The sequence below is a fragment of the Cervus elaphus genome, chromosome 21 (genome assembly GCF_910594005.1).
Source record: "Cervus elaphus chromosome 21, mCerEla1.1, whole genome shotgun sequence".
NCBI lineage: Eukaryota > Metazoa > Chordata > Mammalia > Artiodactyla > Cervidae > Cervus > Cervus elaphus.
In genome coordinates, this window is record NC_057835.1 from 81397501 (window position 1) to 81416280 (window position 18780).

At 43.0% G+C, this 18780-nt stretch overlaps 1 protein-coding gene across 4 annotated transcripts in view; it reads right to left on the minus strand.

Moving 5' to 3' along the window:
• The window catches only part of TAF2 (TATA-box binding protein associated factor 2), an 85401-nt gene extending 67180 nt beyond the window's left edge, over positions 1-18221 (minus strand). For 3 of the 4 annotated variants that reach the window (XM_043879113.1, XM_043879114.1, XM_043879112.1), the window contains exons 1-3: positions 17837-18221; positions 17163-17217; positions 6183-6343 (exon numbers count right to left, since the gene is read on the minus strand). In XM_043879113.1, coding sequence (XP_043735048.1) covers positions 6183-6343; positions 17163-17217; positions 17837-17919 — 299 coding nt within the window. In that variant the 5' untranslated portion in view covers positions 17920-18221. The remainder of the gene's footprint in view (positions 1-6182; positions 6344-17162; positions 17218-17836) is intronic. The other variant, XM_043879115.1, reaches the window with a different exon arrangement.
• Between the last annotated feature and the right edge of the window lie 559 nt (positions 18222-18780).

An 18780-nucleotide genomic window follows, 5' to 3' on the forward strand; every position in this document is an offset into this window, starting at 1 on the left:
TACCATTCTACTGCTGACAGGTTTTCAGGTTATTCACAGTTCTGACTATTACAGATGCTGCTGAGAACATCGCTGTACCTTCTTCCTGGTGAACATGCTGGGTTTACATGTACGAGTGAGACTCTTCAGTCACAGAGTACAAATACATTTGGTCTCAATTTACATTTCTATTAACTGTGTCTGGTAATTAATTACTCTATGTTTTTATCAACATTCAATTTTTTCTTCTGTCCTTAGTTTTGACAGTTCACACACAAAATAAAATAAATAAAAGGCTGACAGAAAAATTCATTTTCCAGAAACAGAACCAATATCAAAATTAATAAAAATGAGGGACATTCCTGGTGGTCCAGTGGTTAAGACTTCACGCTACCCATGCAGGGGGCACAGGTTTGATCGCTGGTCAGGACACTAAGATCCTGAACACTTCATGGCACAACCAAAAAATAAAATAAAGATGCCTTTTTAAAAATAATCAGAAAAACATTTGATATGATGCCATGAAATAAGGTTGTTCAGAGAAAACTCTACCTTAACAAGCTTTTCTATGAAAAAGCCTAGGGGTTTTCACTAATAACAAGTTCAAACCTGAATGCATTTAAAGTGGCCATACAAAAAATGTCTTAATGACCCAGATAATCATGATGGTGTTGTCACTAACCTAAAACCAGACATCCTGGAGTGGAAGTCAAATGGGCCTTAGGAAGCATCACTATGAAAAAAGATAGTGGAGGTGATAGGATTCCAGCTGTTATTTCAAATCCTAAAAGATGATGTTTGTTAAAGTGCTGCACTTGATACGTTTGCAAATTTGGAAAACTCGGCAGTAGCCACAGAACTAGAAAAGACCAGTTTTCATTTCAATCCCCAAAAAAGGCAATGTCAAAGATGTTCAAACTACTGTATAGTTGCACTCATTTCACTTGCCAGCAAGATTATGCTCAAAATCCTCCAGGTTGGGCTTCAGCAGTACGTGAACCAAGAACTTCCAGATGTATAAGCCGGGTTTCAAACAGGCAGAAGAACCAAAGATCAAATTGCTTACATCGGATGGATCATAGAAAAAGCAAGACAATTCCAGAAAACATTGACTTCTGCTTCACTGATTACTTGAAAGCGTTTGATTGTGTGGATCACAACAAATTATGGAAAATTCTTAAAGAGATGAGAATATCAGACTATCACATCTATCTCCTGAGAAACCTGTATGCAGGTCAAGAAGCAAAAATTAGAACCAGACATGGAATAGTACACTGGTTCAAAACTGGGAAAGGAGTATGACAAGGCTGTATATTGTCACTCTGTATTTAACTTATATGCAGAGTACATCATGAGAAATGTTGGGCTGGATGAAGCACAAACTAGAATCAAGATTGCCGGGAAAAATATGAACAACCTCAGATTTGCAGATGACACCTCTCTAATGGCAGAAAGCGAAGAGCCTCTTGATGATGGTGAAAAAGAAGAATGAAAAAGCTGGCTTGAAACTCAACATTCAGAAAACTAAGATCATGGCATCTGGTCCCATCACTTCATGGTAAATAGAAGGGGAAAAAGTGGAAGCAGTAACAAATTTTACTTTCTTTGGCTCTAAAATCACTGAAGCCATGAAATTAAAAGACGCTTGCTCCTTGGAAGGAAAGCTATGGCAAACCTTGACAGCATATTAAAAAGCAGAGACATCACTTAGCTGACAAAGGTCTGTAAAGTTGAAGCTATGGCTTTTCCAGTAGTCACGTACAGACGTGAGAGTGGTCCATACAGAAGGATGAATGCCGAAGGACTGATGTTTTCGAACTGGGGTGCTGAAGAAGACTCTTGATTCCCTTGGACTGCAAGGAGAGCAAATATATCACTCCTAAAGGAAATCAACCCTGAATATTCATTGCAAGGACTCTTGCTGAAGCTAAAGTTCCAATACTTTGGCCACCTGACGCGAAGAAGTGACTCACTGGAAAAGATACTGATGCTGGGGAAGACTAAAGGCAAAACGAGAAGGTGGTGGCAGAGAATAAGATGGTTAGATAGCATCACCAATTCAATGGACATGAATTTGAGCAAAATCCGGGAAATAGCAGAGCATGGAGGAGCCTGGAGTCCCCGAGGTCGAAAAGAGTTGGACACAACTTAGCAACAGAACAACACCACTTTGAGAAGGCTAATGAGTTTCAGGTCACTAGAAACACTGAGTACAGATAAGAACACAATGGCTCTCCTGCTGCACGTGTGATTATAGGAAGTCCAAATGAGAAGTTCCCTGTTTAGTTACAGGGTTACCACATGTAAGAAAACACAACATCAAACCAGAGTATTCAAAGAACAGCAGAGGGAACCGTTAGCAAATCTGGAAACAGTTTTCCATGAGGAATGACTGAGTACTGAGATGCAACAGACTGGAAAAGAGAAAACTCACAGGAAAACAATTTTTAATTAGGGTAAGTTTCTGAACATTATAGCAAAACAGACTAACTTAATGTAATAAACAACTTTCTAACATTCAGAAATCATGAAAAGGGTGCTTTAAAAAACAGTGAGCTCAACAGAAGGCGGAATATAGGGAAAAATTCCTCTTGACGTTTTGACTAAACAAACCCCAAAGTTCTCTCCATTATGACAACTTAATGCCAAGCAATACTCCTAAAACAACTGCCTGTGAGGCATTGTGGATGCGTTAAAATATAAAACTATCCATATTACCTAACCATAAATAAAGGGATCAACCACTTCTACCACATGATATCAGTAAAACAGTAACATTTAAAATCTCTCTACACAGATGTCTATATTAAAATACAGGACTGAAAAAATATACACAGGACTTAGAAAATCTAAAAAAAGGAATTAAAAAATCAATTCTAATCACTTTAAAAACTGCTTCCATCACTCAATAGTTACTTCATTTCTGTCTTAAGTTAGCTTTATTTCTACTGCCACTCCTCAGTGGAAATGAAGACAGGAGGCAGGAACTAAATTGATTGCTGAAACTTAGGAAAGTGGAGAATTTTCAAGTAAAATAAAAAAACTTTTCTCAAGGTAGCAAACCCTACCTACGGAAGGGAAAGAAACAGGGAGGAGATGCGTCAGCCACTGTAGGCTACTCATGCACAGAAACAATCTCTGGTAATAATCTGCATCTTCCTTTTCTAAGAAGAAAGGAATGCAGCTAACAAAAACAAAGAAAACGCCACCAAAGAGACACAGCGTCTATGGAAGCAAACTGCATCTACAATGTAAGATTCAAATATCAAATATACTTGGAGAAACTTCCAGTGCTTATTTTCCTGGCAGACAATAAGCCAGAGAGAGACAGAGAGGGAGAAGTCTTATATATGTTACATCACCAACAGGGTTTCTAATTGCTAGGGCAGGTAACTTAACAAGTCAGCTAACGTTCACTTGGGTAAAATAGGAAGAAATGCCTTTGAATCTCTTGTCTAAATGTTTCCCTCCCTTATATTCCCCCTGCAGTTCAAAGGTGCTAAATCTCAACCGAGGTAGGCATGCTCTTGCCATCAAAAATATGAGGGTCTGGCACCTTAACTGTAAAACAAATAAGAAGAAAATGTGATGAAGTAGCATGTTACTTCTTTGAACGTTAGGACATTCCAGTATGTACCCAAGATCAAATTTAACCGAATTTTAAGTTTAATTTTCAATTTCAAATCTACTATTTAATTTCGGCTTCAGCTTTAGTAGAAATTTTATTGCTTCATTCAACAATGAGAGTTACTCTGGAAACAAGAAAGGTGGTATAAGTATCTAGGGACATGCTGAAGATCTTAACTACCTGTCCTTCCCAAAGTCTTCTTTAAAAATAAATAACATCATCACAAGAGATCATTTTCACACCTTAACTACCTGTGAACAAAGTCTTCTTTAAAAATAAATATCATCATCACAGAGGTCATTTTCACATCTTAACTGCTAAACAGTATTTCTTCTGAACCATTGGTACGCTTCTGTCTTGTGTTTTAGGAATCTTTCAAACAATAGCATTTCCCTCTTTCATATGGTAACCAGAAATCTCAAAACCAAACCTACAGTTTTCCTCTAGTAACTTAGTGTGATCACACCATCCTATACTTTTTTCACTCTTGATGCCAACTTCATTAGCTACTTTAAAAAACTATTGTCCAATAAAATTCTAAAACCAATCTCAAACCCTCTTTTGAACAAATCAGATAATAAACAAACACCAACAAAAACAACTGGCATCTCTCTTAAAAAGTAAACAGGATTCTAGAGCCAGGCAGAAAAGCAGGGGTTGTCCTGAGTACTTATTAAGTGACCATGGCTAAAACGTGGTGGTGCTACTGAAAAGACAAGTTTAAATATATTCCATCCTTTCCACTTTCCCAACTTAACCTTCGAAAACACTCTCCTTTATGACTCCCTTTTCTTTCTTTGTAATACTAAAAGTGATGAGACATATTCCCTATCACTGGAGAAAAGTTTTAGGGGATATCATCACCTCAAAATTAACCAAGTAAAGCTTGCTTCCTCAACAGATTTGGAGTCCAGTGTTCCTATCACTGCACTGTCAGATTTTCTTCTTTGAAACCTGAGCACCTGGAACAACTGGTAAAGCGGCTGTGCGAACACTGTGTTTTGTGACCAGCAGATGGAGACGCTTCTTACCCCTGTCATCAGAGAGGCCTAAACTCTACTCAGTACTCTGTAACAGCCTACACGGGGAGAGAAGCTCCAAGAGTGGATACATGTATAACAGATTCACCCTGCTGTACACCTAAAACACAACCCTGCACGCCAACTCTAGGAGCCCGCTCTTCCTGTGGAGATGATGCAGAGAGCATCTCACGGGAGGGGGCCTGCTTCAGTGACCTCCGATGCTCTCCCAGTCCTAACGTTCTTTAAGAACCCTGGTTAGATGGGAGGACAGGAGACCTGGGACCTTGGTCTGCATCCGGTCTGCATCCCTGGGGCAATTCATTCATTCCTTCACTCATACAAATCCCTGTTGAATGCCAGGTGATGTGCCAGCCTCTGAGGAAACAGCAATGCACAAGGCAGGTCTGAAATCTGATCCTTATTCTCGTGGAGCTCACTGGAAAGCAGGGAATTCAGACAATTTAACTGGTAACTGGCACAGACTGTCACTGACGTCATGATGGGAAAAGCACAGGATGACGCTCAGGCTCCTAGCTGGTCAATTAGAAGGATACAATGAGGCCTTTCTACTTCACAAGGGGTGATGAGTATCACACGGGACAATGGGTTTGGGGAAGCTGTGCAACACCGTACGAGGTGTAAAGAAACTTAACACACGGATGCTCAACACCTCTAGACTAGTTAGAATAGCACCGTGACTAAAAAGAGTTTATAACTTACTAAAAAACAAGAAAAGAGTTTATAGTTTAGGGCACTCTACCCCCAAATACTGAGAATCAAAGAGACGATATAATGCAATGTATCAATGCATGCTATCAAAACTTTGAAAAAACAACTGCCTTCAAATGTACTTGACAGTATTTAAATCAGCACAAATGTTACTGGGGCACAATCAAGTAAAATGTTTAAAAGAGCCATAAGAATAATAAGCAATCCTATTTTCCTAAGGAAATAATTCAAAGTAAAAGAAAAAAAAAATCTAGAATATAATCAGACAATCCACGGTATGCTGAGTAAATGGAATATTGCCTGACCATAAAAATAATAACAAAGTGAAAACAAAGTATTTAAATGAAAAATGTAGAACATAAAGTTGATCATTAAAAATATGTGTTTACTGATAGAATCAGAAGTAGCCTAGACAGATGCAGTATTTAAAGTGAAGGAATAAGGTATTTCAGACTATTTTTATATTTTATAAAGCTGTCAAGTATTTCATAGAATAGAGTAGTTTCTGCTCTACAGATTACAGTATCCCCTAATTCACTGAAGATCATATTAACATCTTAAAAACAAAAGTAGAAAACTGGCTAAGAAAATTTATTTAAAGTTCTCTGATAAAGGAAACTTAATAACTTACTAAGTTTGACCAGAGCCAGTAAAATTTCTTGAATCAAATGGGCAAAGTGGCAGAAGCAACAGAAGTTATACAATTACAGAAAATAAATTGGGAACCAGAGTCTAATAATAATCTAAGAAAAATATGATGACAATATTAATCCAATCAATGAAAAAAATTAAGAAATATCAACTTTTACAAGTGTGTAACTTACTGTTTCGATTCACTGTGACAAACTTCCAAGGTTGGATCATTATAAATAAAGGCAGCTTCTAAATCATTGATCCTCACTCGGTATATTCTACACTGTTTGCTGTTCAACTTGATTCTATTTAAGTTTGCGACTGTGGGAAATATAGTCAGTTCCACAAATCCCTGTAAAGATAAGGAATAATAATTTCATTATGATTAATACTGGTATACTTTACAACATATTTCTTTGATTTCTACTGCTTGTACACATACTACACTCCAGAGACAGAATCTCAAATAGCTACACACATACAAGTGCTCCCCAGGTAACTTCACCTCAAGTATGGTTGTCCGAGTGACTAAAAGGGTATGAATTCTGTACACTTTATCATTCTGGTGTTTCACATTCACTATCAGTGAAAATTAAACCAGATGCTAGAAAAAAAAGTAAAATGACTCAAATATAAAAATTTCATATACAAAATTCTCAAATATAAGAATTTATAGACAGACTGGAGCCCAAATAGCCAGGAAGGAGAAAAAAATCCAAGAGCAAAAAGAGAATCAAAACCAGTTCAGGGAGTAAAAGAAAACTGCACCTGGGGACCTCCCTGGTGGTGCGGAGGTTGAGAATCCACCTCCCACTGCAGGGGACTCAGGCTCAGGCCCTGGCCGGGGAACTAAGATCCCACACGCCACAGGACAACAAGGTCCGAGAGTGCCAACGACTGACCCCACACACAGCAAGGAGCCCCAGCACCACAAAGACAGATCCCGTGTGCCCTAAGACCAGACGCGCCAAAAATAAATATGTTTCTAAAAAAAGAAAGAAAACTGTCCCTCAAAACAGGGTAAACACTATACCACCAAAGCTAACCAGTATGCACCTCTGCTCATGGGAGGTAAATCAGGACACGTGAAGTAGCAAGAGTTACAAGAAACACTCAGGCAAGGAGGGAAAAATCTACTGCAGCCTCCAAGAACAGCAAACACATCTAAGTGCTGGATGATTTTCTACCAAGCAGTCCCAAAGGCCATGCCTCAGCCTGGTGGTGAGCAAGCTATCTGAAGCATGGACCAAAGACACAAGAGACAGTTACATCCACTGCCCACTACCCTCTTGCTCTGAATCAAATGGGACAGACAGGTCAGTGAAACATGGAACGTATGCCCAGCGAGTTTAATATTCTGGGCCGAAAACACAAAATATGGGAGGGCATGAAACAGTAATATTTCAAGGGTTGAAACAGGAATATCTAAAATAAAACTCAGACAATAACCATAGAGAACAACATTACAACAATTTTAAGGGCTATTATTAAGCACTACTATATGTTACACATTACACTAGATACTTTTGTATATTTTAATCCCATTAACAACTTCAAGAGATAAGTATTACTTTATACAGATTAAGAATTAAGAAAATCAAATCATTACTAAGTGGAGAACTGAGTCAAACCCACATCTACATGATCACAACCGATCCCCACTATGCCACAATGTCTCGCAGTGCAATGCTTTTCAATAATATGCAAGAATTTTTTTTTTAGATAACATTCAGCCCAACCTCTCAAAAGCCCATCTAGAGCCCCCTTCCCCCCAACTGACAAATAACAGAGTCATACATCTTTAAATTAGACCATCTGAACAGATCTATTTGCCTGGAAGCAGGTAAGAACAAAAAAAGCAGAAGCGAAAACACTGATGAAGTCTGAGTTGAAAGGTGTTAAACTGTGAGCAATTGTAGAAAGACCTAAATTCCCTTAACTAGCACATCAGCAATCCAATGACCCATCGACACAGATGATCCTGGATCAGCCGAAAGACTGTAAGCAAAACTAAGATAACATCAAAAGTGAACCAGAAAAGTTTATGGAAACTGCTGTCAAGAAGTAGTTACATGAGCAGAAGAATAAGCTTTGGCTTTCTAAACTAAGGGCAACAGTAATAAAACAGTGAATGCAGTATACCGCATCACGACAGGGAAAGCCCAGCCTCCTTGAACCATCAGGTCTCTGACACCACCGAGAGCCCTAACCTACACCTGCCTGCCAGGCGCAGACCCGACTTGCCTCCAACCACAGGTCCAGCACGTCAGCCACAGCTGGAGCAGGACGCAGCCCCCAGGGCTCCTAACTGCTCCCTCTTCCTGCTCCCGCTCCCGCCCCAGCACCTGAGCCTGACCGTGCTCCTAGAGTCCCTCCTAGAGTCCCTCTGCTAGTCAACCTTTTTTAAAGCTCCTTTACTTCCCAGCCTCAGATGAAACATCTCTTGATTCCTCTTTGAAAAGAAGCTCTACATTCTTTTATTCAGTATAAATTAGAGGAGGGGAAAACAGGAAACCACCCTCTTTCCGCTCTTTCTAGGCCTTTTTCAGGCCTTTGCAGGGCACAGGCTATGAGAGCAAGGGCAGAACAGTGTCCTCGTGTTCTTAAGGTCCCAGCTCCACTTCTCAGTAGGTGTATGAGCTTGCGCTAAGTTACTCTAGTTCTCTATACCTCGGGTTGTGGTGGTGGTGTTGGTGATGTACTTAGTCATGTCCGACTCTGCAACCCCATGGACTATACAGCCTGCCAGGCTCGTCTGTCCATGGAATTTTCCAGGCAAGAATACTGCAGTGGGTCTCCACGTCCTACTACACGGGACCTTCCTGACCCAGGGGCTGAGCCTGTGTCTCAATCCTGCTCTTTTGTCTCCTGCATTGACAGGAGGATTCTGTACTATTGAGCTACCTGGGAAGTCCATACCTCAGTTTCCTCATCTGCAAAGCAAGAACAGCAACACTCCCTACCTTTTGGTATTATTGTAACTGAGCAATTTAAAACATGGAAAGCACTTAAAATCATAGCTGGCATCCAGTAGAAGTTTTTGTTATTATTCTTAGATTCCACTTATTTTCCTATGCGTTCATGCCACACAGAACACCATCCTCTGTTCCTTTCATTAATATCTCCCAAATTCCCCAATATGCGTTGAAAGTTCCTACTTTCCCTTTCTAACCCATCACGCTGGGACATGAACATGGACCCAGCTGATCCAGGCGGTAAGTTCCTGCATTTCAGTTCCTACCATCTTCACAGCTGTTCCAGGACAGCAATCACGATTGCACTCCGAGAGACACTCCATCAGTGCTCAGCGCTGCCCCGACGCGGACGTTTTACACCTAAATGTCCGCAAGCCTGTGCTTCCCTACCAGACCTCCCACTCAACCGCACAGCACTCCCCCGTTCCTGGCCTGCTCCAGTTTCTCTCTACAGTCCTCCCCGCTATTCTCAGGGCTATCTTCCTTGTCCATCTAAGATCCTTACCTTGAACCACTCTTCTGTCAACTATCAGCTCTCTTGCCCTTCTGCTACACACGCCTATCTTCTCCTCCTGTTTTGAAAAGTTCCTTCCATTCCTCTACTAGAGACCATCCTCTGTAGTGCTCTCAGAAATCATGGTCTATTAATCACCTTCTCCTATAACTACAACCTCTCCTCTCACAGGACTTTCCCCCACACTTACAAACATGTTCAACTCTCTCTTCTTTTAAATCTTAACTTCTATGTCACCTCAAATAAATTATTTTTTGCCCTTTTCCTTGAGTTACTATATTTTGGTTCAGAACTGACACTAATCCCTGGAGTCCCAGAACATTACAACAGTCCACTGGGCAGACTGGAAGTCGGGGTGTGTGTGTGTGTGTGTGTGTGTGTGTATGTATCTTAGTTGTGTGTGTGTGTGTGTATCTTAGTTGTGTGTGTGTGTGTGTTTATGTATCTTAGTTCCCTGACCAGGGGTGTGTGTGTGTGTGTGTGTGTGTATGTATCTTAGTTGTGTGTGTGAGTGTGTGTGTATCTTAGTTGTGTGTGTGTGTGTGTTTATGTATCTTAGTTCCCTGACCAGGGGTGTGTGTGTGTGTGTATCTTAGTTGTGTGTGTGAGTGTGTGTGTGTGTGTGTTTATGTATCTTAGTTCCCTGACCAGGGGTGTGTGTGTGTGTGTATCTTAGTTGTGTGTGTGAGTGTGTGTGTGTGTATGTGTGTGTGTGTTTATGTATCTTAGTTCCCTGACCAGGGGTGTGTGTGTGTGTGTGTGTGTGTATGTATCTTAGTTGTGTGTGTGAGTGTGTGTGTATCTTAGTTGTGTGTGTGTGTGTTTATGTATCTTAGTTCCCTGACCAGGGGGGTGTGTGTGTGTGTATCTTAGTTGTGTGTGTGAGTGTGTGTGTGTGTGTTTATGTATCTTAGTTCCCTGACCAGGGGTGTGTGTGTGTGTGTATCTTAGTTGTGTGTGTGAGTGTGCGTGTGTGTGTGTGTTTATGTATCTTAGTTCCCTGACCAGGGGTGTGTGTGTGTGTGTGTGTGTGTATGTATCTTAGTTGTGTGTGTGTATCTTAGTTGTGTGTGTGTGTGTTTATGTATCTTAGTTCCCTGACCAGGGGTGTGTGTGTGTGAGTGTGTGTGTGTGTGTTTATGTATCTTAGTTCCCTGACCAGGGGTGTGTGTGTGTGTGTATCTTAGTTGTGTGTGTGAGTGTGCGTGTGTGTTTATGTATCTTAGTTCCCTGACCAGGGGTGTGTGTGTGTGTGTGTGTGTGTATGTATCTTAGTTGTGTGTGTGTATCTTAGTTGTGTGTGTGTGTGTTTATGTATCTTAGTTCCCTGACCAGGGGTGTGTGTGTGTGAGTGTGTGTGTGTGTGTGTGTTTATGTATCTTAGTTCCCTGACCAGGGGGGTGTGTGTGTGTGTGTATGTATCTTAGTTGTGTGTGTGTATCTTAGTTGTGTGTGTGTGTGTTTATGTATCTTAGTTCCCTGACCAGGGGTGTGTGTGTGTGTGTATCTTAGTTGTGTGTGTGAGTGTGTGTGTGTGTGTGTTTATGTATCTTAGTTCCCTGACCAGGGGTGTGTGTGTGTGTGTGTGTGTGTGTGTGTATGTATCTTAGTTCCCTGACCAGGGTGTGTGTGTGTGTGTGTGTGTGTGTGTGTATGTATCTTAGTTCCCTGACCGGGGGTGTGTGTGTGTGTGTGTGTGTGTGTGTATGTATCTTAGTTCCCTGACCGGGGGTGTGTGTGTGTGTGTGTGTGTGTGTGTGTGTGTGTGTGTGTGTGTGTTTATGTATCTTAGTTCCCTGACCAGGGGTGTGTGTGTGTGTGTGTGTGTGTATGTATCTTAGTTGTGTGTGTGTATCTTAGTTGTGTGTGTGTGTGTTTATGTATCTTAGTTCCCTGACCAGGGGTGTGTGTGTGTGAGTGTGTGTGTGTGTGTGTGTTTATGTATCTTAGTTCCCTGACCAGGGGTGTGTGTGTGTGTGTGTATGTATCTTAGTTGTGTGTGTGTATCTTAGTTGTGTGTGTGTGTGTTTATGTATCTTAGTTCCCTGACCAGGGGTGTGTGTGTGTGTGTATCTTAGTTGTGTGTGTGAGTGTGTGTGTGTGTGTGTTTATGTATCTTAGTTCCCTGACCAGGGGTGTGTGTGTGTGTGTGTGTGTGTGTGTGTATGTATCTTAGTTCCCTGACCAGGGTGTGTGTGTGTGTGTGTGTGTGTGTATGTATCTTAGTTCCCTGACCGGGGGTGTGTGTGTGTGTGTGTGTGTGTATGTATCTTAGTTCCCTGACCGGGGGGGGGGTGTGTGTGTGTGTGTGTGTGTGTGTGTGTGTGTGTGTGTGTGTGTGTGTGTGTGTGTGTGTGTTTATGTATCTTAGTTCCCTGACCGGGTGTGTGTGTGTGTGTGTGTGTGTGTGTGTGTATGTATCTTAGTTGTGTGTGTGTTTATGTATCTTAGTTCCCTGACCAGGGGTGTGTGTGTGTGTGTGTGTGTGTATGTATCTTAGTTCCCTGACCAGGGTGTGTGTGTGTGTGTGTGTGTGTGTATGTATCTTAGTTCCCTGACCGGGGGTGTGTGTGTGTGTGTGTGTGTTTATGTATCTCAGTTCCCTGACCGGGGTGTGTGTGTGTGTGTGTGTGTGTGTGTGTGTGTTTATGTATCTCAGTTCCCTGACCGGGGTGTGTGTGTGTGTGTGTGTGTGTGTGTGTGTGTGTGTGTGTGTGTGTGTGTGTGTGTGTGTGTGTGTGTGTGTGTTTATGTATCTTAGTTCCCGGGGTGTGTGTGTGTGTGTGTGTGTGTGTGTGTGTGTTTATGTATCTTAGTTCCCTGACCGGGTGTGTGTGTGTGTGTGTGTGTGTGTGTGTGTGTGTGTGTGTGTGTGTGTGTGTGTGTGTGTGTTTATGTATCTTAGTTCCCTGACCGGGGGGGTGGGTGGGTGGGTGTGTGTGTGTGTGTGTGTGTGTGTGTGTGTTTATGTATCTTAGTTCCCTGACCGGGTGTGTGTGTGTGTGTGTGTATGTATCTTAGTTGTGTGTGTGTTTATGTATCTTAGTTCCCTGACCAGGGTGTGTGTGTGTGTGTGTGTGTTTATGTATCTCAGTTCCCTGACCGGGGTGTGTGTGTGTGTGTGTGTGTGTGTGTGTGTGTTTATGTATCTCAGTTCCCTGACCGGGGTGTGTGTGTGTGTGTGTGTGTGTGTGTGTGTGTGTGTGTGTGTGTGTGTGTGTGTGTGTGTGTGTGTGTGTGTGTGTGTGTGTATCTTAGTTCCGTGTGTGTGTGTGTGTGTGTGTGTGTGTGTGTTTATGTATCTTAGTTCCCTGACCAGGGGTGTGTGTGTGTGTGTGTGTGTGTATGTATCTTAGTTGTGTGTGTGTGTATATCTTAGTTGTGTGTGTGTGTGTGTGTGTGTGTGTGTGTGTTTATGTATCTTAGTTCCCTGACCAGGGATTGAACCTGGGCCCTTGGCAGCGACAATGCAGTCCTAACCATTGAACTGCTAGGGAATTCCCCAGCCTGGTGACCTCTGGAGGTCAAGTAATAAAGGGGTTTAAGGGGTTTCCACATCTATCTCAGGGTAGGCCTGGTGTTTATTACCCAGTCCAAACATACAGGATACGTTTTAGTAACTGGCAAACCCTCACAGTCATTCTCTGATCTCTCTGAGTGAGGTCTATGGAGGAAGGACTGAGAGGTCACCAACGGGCCACCTTTCCCCCTTCTCCAAGCGTAAATCAACACAACCCGACACCTCTGGGGAATGGCAGAGATCAGCGCCCCCAGAGACGCGGACGACGCCTACTCCACCTTCGTTTAACTCAGCTATTTGGCCAGTGCAAAAGCCAAGTAGGTCTTGCAGAATGATCGTGAACTATCACAAACTTGCCAACCACAACCACAGAAGTGATACTCTGACTGCAGCAAATCAGCACAGCTCCTGGTAGCAAATACTGCCATGAATTATCAAGCAATTTTCCCCCCTCAATTCCCATCAGGAAAAAAAAAACAGAAGCAGGTTGTCTTCTAGACATAAGAACCCCATCACTATCATCTAGTAACTAATAACTCTATCAATTCTCTGTTCAGTCAAAACAAAGTTCAAAAGTCTCCTGACTGCAGGACAGCCCAAACTGAATTACACTCGTATGTTACACTGACAACACTACACCATCTGGACCTGGTGAGGAAGGAAAAGCAAGTTCTCGATAATGCCTTACTAGAAAACACACGGATGGCAGAGGCTGAGTTAAATCTCATGGACATTCAGGGGACTGTCACATCAGTAGAGTTTCTAAGGTACCAGTGGTCTGAGGCATACAAAAATAAACCTAAAGCGAAAGTTCTTGCACTTGGCACTTCCCACCAAGAGGGGAAGAAAAAGAAGGCAGAAAATTGGTAGGCTTCTTTGCATTCAGAAAGTAATCTATCCATTCAGGCATATCGCTTACTAGGCAATCATTAAGACTGTCCTTTTCAGGAAGAGGTCCAGAACAAGAAAGGGCTCTGCAGCGGGTCCGGGTTGTGGTCCAAGCGGGCCCCCCTCGGGCCATGTGACTCAGCAGAGCCGCCAGCACAGGGCCGTGCCCAGCAGACAAGGATGCTGCACTGACTCTGGCTTTCTCCAACAGGATGACACCGCACTGCCATTCTGGGGTTTCAGAGGAAACCCGTGACCTCTTCTGCCAACAACTATTTTCTATGTGCAAAGCAACTACTGCTTTGCTACTAGACCCTGCAGGAGAGAGCGAACACACAACCATGGGACTTCCAACAGTTTCAGGGAGTTTCTGTTAACCTGGAATGGCCATCACAAACTGACTGCGTGCAGCTTCCACCTTTTAACGGAAGCGACACCCCCAGACCAGGCCCAGCAGGCTCCCAAGGCACAAAAAGCAAACAGGTGACCACTGACTCAGCCCAAAGAGACCTGCTCCCATCCAATCTCCACTCCCCCTTCAATCCACACCCAGGACCTCATGGGGAGTTCCCCAAGTTTAACAATAGTACAAAGCACAAGCCTGAATTATGAATAAGTCTGTAAAGCATGCTAGCACAGTTGAACATGGATGGCAGCTGCCATCAGAACTCACTGAAGTGTAGTCCTGAAACACAGTGGAAGAAAACCCCCCTGTGGGCTGGGCGCCGGCACACAGAACAGGTGGTACAGCGTCTACAGACATAGGAATGACCCAAGACACTTCTGCACTGATCCAGGGGCAGTTGCTAGGTTGGCCAGCTGGTTAGGAATGTGTAAAGAACAAGACTAAAAGACTGAAAATAAGAGGGTGATGGGAAAAGTGTACATATGAATTTCTCAGAGTAGGTATAATATGAAAATATTATCATGTAAATGACTAACAGAAGCATCCTCAGAGACTGCAGAGGGGGCCCTCCAAAATCAACTCACAAGATCATCTATCCAGCAGATGTGCCCAGACTCTTTCCCCCACCCTGCTAATACACAAAGTGATCATGGTGGCAAGAATGGAGGCTACACACGAACCCAACACTGTGCTCTGCCTCAGCAAAGCCTGATCTGGCCATCATCAATGCTGAGTGCCCACCTCCCCCAGCAGAGGATCAAAGCTTCTAACAAGGGGTCCTCCCAGGAAGGATGAGTTAGTCACTCAGCAGTAAAATGACTACATTAGACAGCTGGTACCGTAGAGGGGAGATAGGAATTTACCCTTATAAAAACAGACACAGTCTAGATTTTCCTTCCCTATTAATACAACTTACTTACGAAAAGTCATCCGTGTCAATATACTATCCCACACACACTTCCATGTATATAGAAAAGTGTGGCAGAATTTACACACAAATTTTACATGCAAAATTAATTTTGTCCTCTCATCCACAAGTGGCCAACATGATCAACTAATGAAGGCTCAGCTACAGCACCACCGAGACCTCCAAGAAGAGGCCACCCTAAACCAGTGAGCGACATTATAACATCAGGTCACCTCTCCATAGCCAAACAGACCTGGGAGCCAAGGGGCAAAAGCTGGAGTGACTATGTTCACTACTGCTTCAAAAAGCCACTGAAAGAATTTTGCTTCCTGTCTTGAAGCCCTCAGGTTTGGGGCGTTCAGAAGCCTAGTGGCCAAAGGAGGAACACATCCACCAGGGCACAGAGCCACGGCTTTATTAAATTGGAAGCTGAGACTAAACCACTTCGGGCTCCTCATGCCATTGAACCAACAGGCACAGTAAGGGGTCACTGTCCTGGCTGAGAGACTAGCAGCAACTGAGATTCTGTTACACAACAGAAGCAAGAATTCCGTTTGCAGTTCAGGGGGTTCAATGGAAGGCCTCTGAGGTCCTCTTGACAAATAGTCCTAATTAATGGAAAACTGCAACAACCCCAATGAAGTCGAAACCAGCAAGGATGCAAAATGAAGGTCTACGACAGACCAAAAGAAATGCTGTCAAAAAGAAAGAGAAAAATGGAATAGGTAGAAGAATAAGAAAGCTGTGTACATCAACTTTGACCTTGATATCAACCAAAGAAAGCAAAGGCTATAGTAACTAATTTTCACATTCTTTTACCCATATTTCTTCCACTACAGGCAATAGCTAGTATTTCAGGTGGGAAAAATGCTGAAACTGCCATTTCTTCACACAAATGGATTACTTCAGGGATCAGCAAACTTTTTCTTAAAGGGCCAGAGACTAAATAGATATTACAGGCCTCACAGTTTCACAGCTATTCCACTTTGCCATTGTAGCTCCAAAGCAGCTTTAGACAGTTTATAAATAAATGGGTGTAGCTGTGTTCAAATAAAACTTTACTTACAAAAACAAGTAGTTAGCTAATGCCACACGTAACTAATGCTACAATAGCTGATGGGACTTCTTTAAGCTGGGAACACTGTCATCTAAACAGAAGTGTTGAGAGGATGATCTGGAGGCAAAAGGGATTAGACTGTTGTAGATATCTTCCTTTTGCCCTTCCTAATCTGCCCCCTACCCTACTCTGTATCCAAGAAGATGCATTAACTGGGCACTAGCCTTCCAGCTGCTGGTCAGGGTGGTCAAATGAGAGGCACAAAGAGGATACGGAAAATAGAAGAAACGGGAGCTCTGCAGATTCATAACCCTGGGTCTTAGGCTATCAACGGGGTTCCTAGAATGAATATATCCATATGGATATTTAGATAGAGATCATATATGCATATGTATATGCATGTACATCAATCCATGTGGATACAACAATCTATACATCTAAATTGGGGGGAGGGCAATTACTAGGTTTCAAACACCTTTATATAGAACTTTACTACAAAGCAATGCCAGGGAAACAAGGTCAGGCAAAAATCAGAAAACAAAAGCAGCCTCTGAACAGTCAAGTTAGTAAGTTAGTGTGTGTATCAACCTTAATTTTTTCACAGAAAAAAATCTCACTGTGGATTTATTCTTGTTTCATACACAATTCTAAAATGTTTGGTAATGTAGACTTTCATATTCCACAACATATTCAAAGAAATAAATTTTAATCCGAAAACAGGAAAAAGGGAAAGGAAGAATTGAGGTGTTGGCCAGTATAGTAGTAAGGCCATGGCTCTTAAAGTCATACACGTTTGAATTCTAATTCGTATCTATTCTCAAAACCCACGACCTGGAGCGGAAAGTTTCTACCTACTGTGAAGCATGGTGTTGTTATTGCTTATAATTGCTAAGAATATACTTACCACAACAGATTTTCTCTGGAAGTTTATGTTGTTGATGCAGACGACCTGATGGGTTGTACATTAAAGAATAAAGAAAATACTTCAATTATTAAACAATGCATAATTCAATCCCAGTGTAAACAAGAACTGTGTTCTAAGCAGCTCAAAATCATACTTATTTTTCATGTTAAAACCCTAGAAATTAGGGTAACTTGTTCATTTAAAATTCAGCAACAGCCAAGAAAATAAAATTTTTTGGACAAAAATGCAATTTAAGAAAAAGGTACGTTAAACTGCAAGGGGCAGTAAATTTGTTGAAATTACCTTGTCATTCAAAACATTTTCGCCCTACAAAACTGTGGGCAGTTTCGTTTCCCACTAGGCTTTCCAGGCCCACTAAGTCAGTTTCAAGCGATCACTGAAACTAATTAATTTTAACTAATGAAAACCAAACCTAGAAGAAGTGTTAGTCGCTCAGCCGCGTCCATTCTGTGACCCCATGGACTGTAGCCCGCCACGCTCCTCTGTCCATGGGATGCTCCAGATAAGAAAACTGGAGTGGGTAGCCTTCCCCTCCTCCAGGGCATCTTCCCGACCCAGGGATCGAACCCAGGTCTCCCGCATTGCAGGCGTATTCTTAACCGTCTGAGCCACCCGGGAAGCCCCAGAAGGGAGATGCAGAAAAAAATACTTATAATTTATACGGCCTTGGGCTTTCAAAGCCCTTGTCTCCTTTCTTCCTGTTCATTCTGGCGGGGTCAGAGCCAGTCGGCGGCATGAAGGGGCCCCGCGGAGCTCGACTTCCCGGCCTCCGGGCGGCGGTGGGGCATCACCGGCCTTGGGCACCCGACGCTCCCCGTTCCTGCACGCTCCCAACAGTCACGCCCCAGCGGGGGCGCCCTCGGCTCCACCCCCGGCCCTGCCCGATCCGCCGCGGCCGCCCTTCACACTCGCTCGGGGGACGGCTCGTCCGTCGTCTCCGCCGAGCGCCTGTCACGGAGACGCTCCCCACAGCAGCGCCCAACGGCGTCCGCCAGTCGACATCTTTTTCGTCGCCTCTGACCCCCTGACGTCAGCGGAAGTAGGGCAGCGCTAAGGCGGCAGCCGGAAGTCTTGTTGGCCGTGGGCGGGGCTTGGCGAGCCGCGGGCTTTACGTTTGCCTTTTAAAGTGCAGACGGCGCCTGAGAACCGTTGAAGCTGAGGAAACTTGACAGTTATTTTGTGGATGACGCGGGCACAGCAGGACGGAAAGGCGAAACATTAAATTTTAGAAGAATAAAGATGTAGCGCAAAGAATGAAAAGCACGGGGACGAGGTTTTCAAAGTGCCAGGGGCCGGGACGTAGGAAACCAGGAGGCGTCCCTCCTGCTGTGTAAAAAGAACCCTTAACTCACCGGAGCTGTGACGTAGGCTGGAAAAGACGAGATTACACCTCAAGGAGTCTAACTCGAACTCGAGTCCTCACTAGGCATTGCTGCCTCGGTATTTATTGAAAAATTAATTAAATAAGTGGATTATACAGATGTAGAAGAATTACTGAAACACCGGACTGTTTTGAAGTCATCTGCATTTCATGTGCATGAGAATAAAACGGTTGTAAATTCCAGTGATAGTTAAATCTTTGTTAATTGTGGATTAT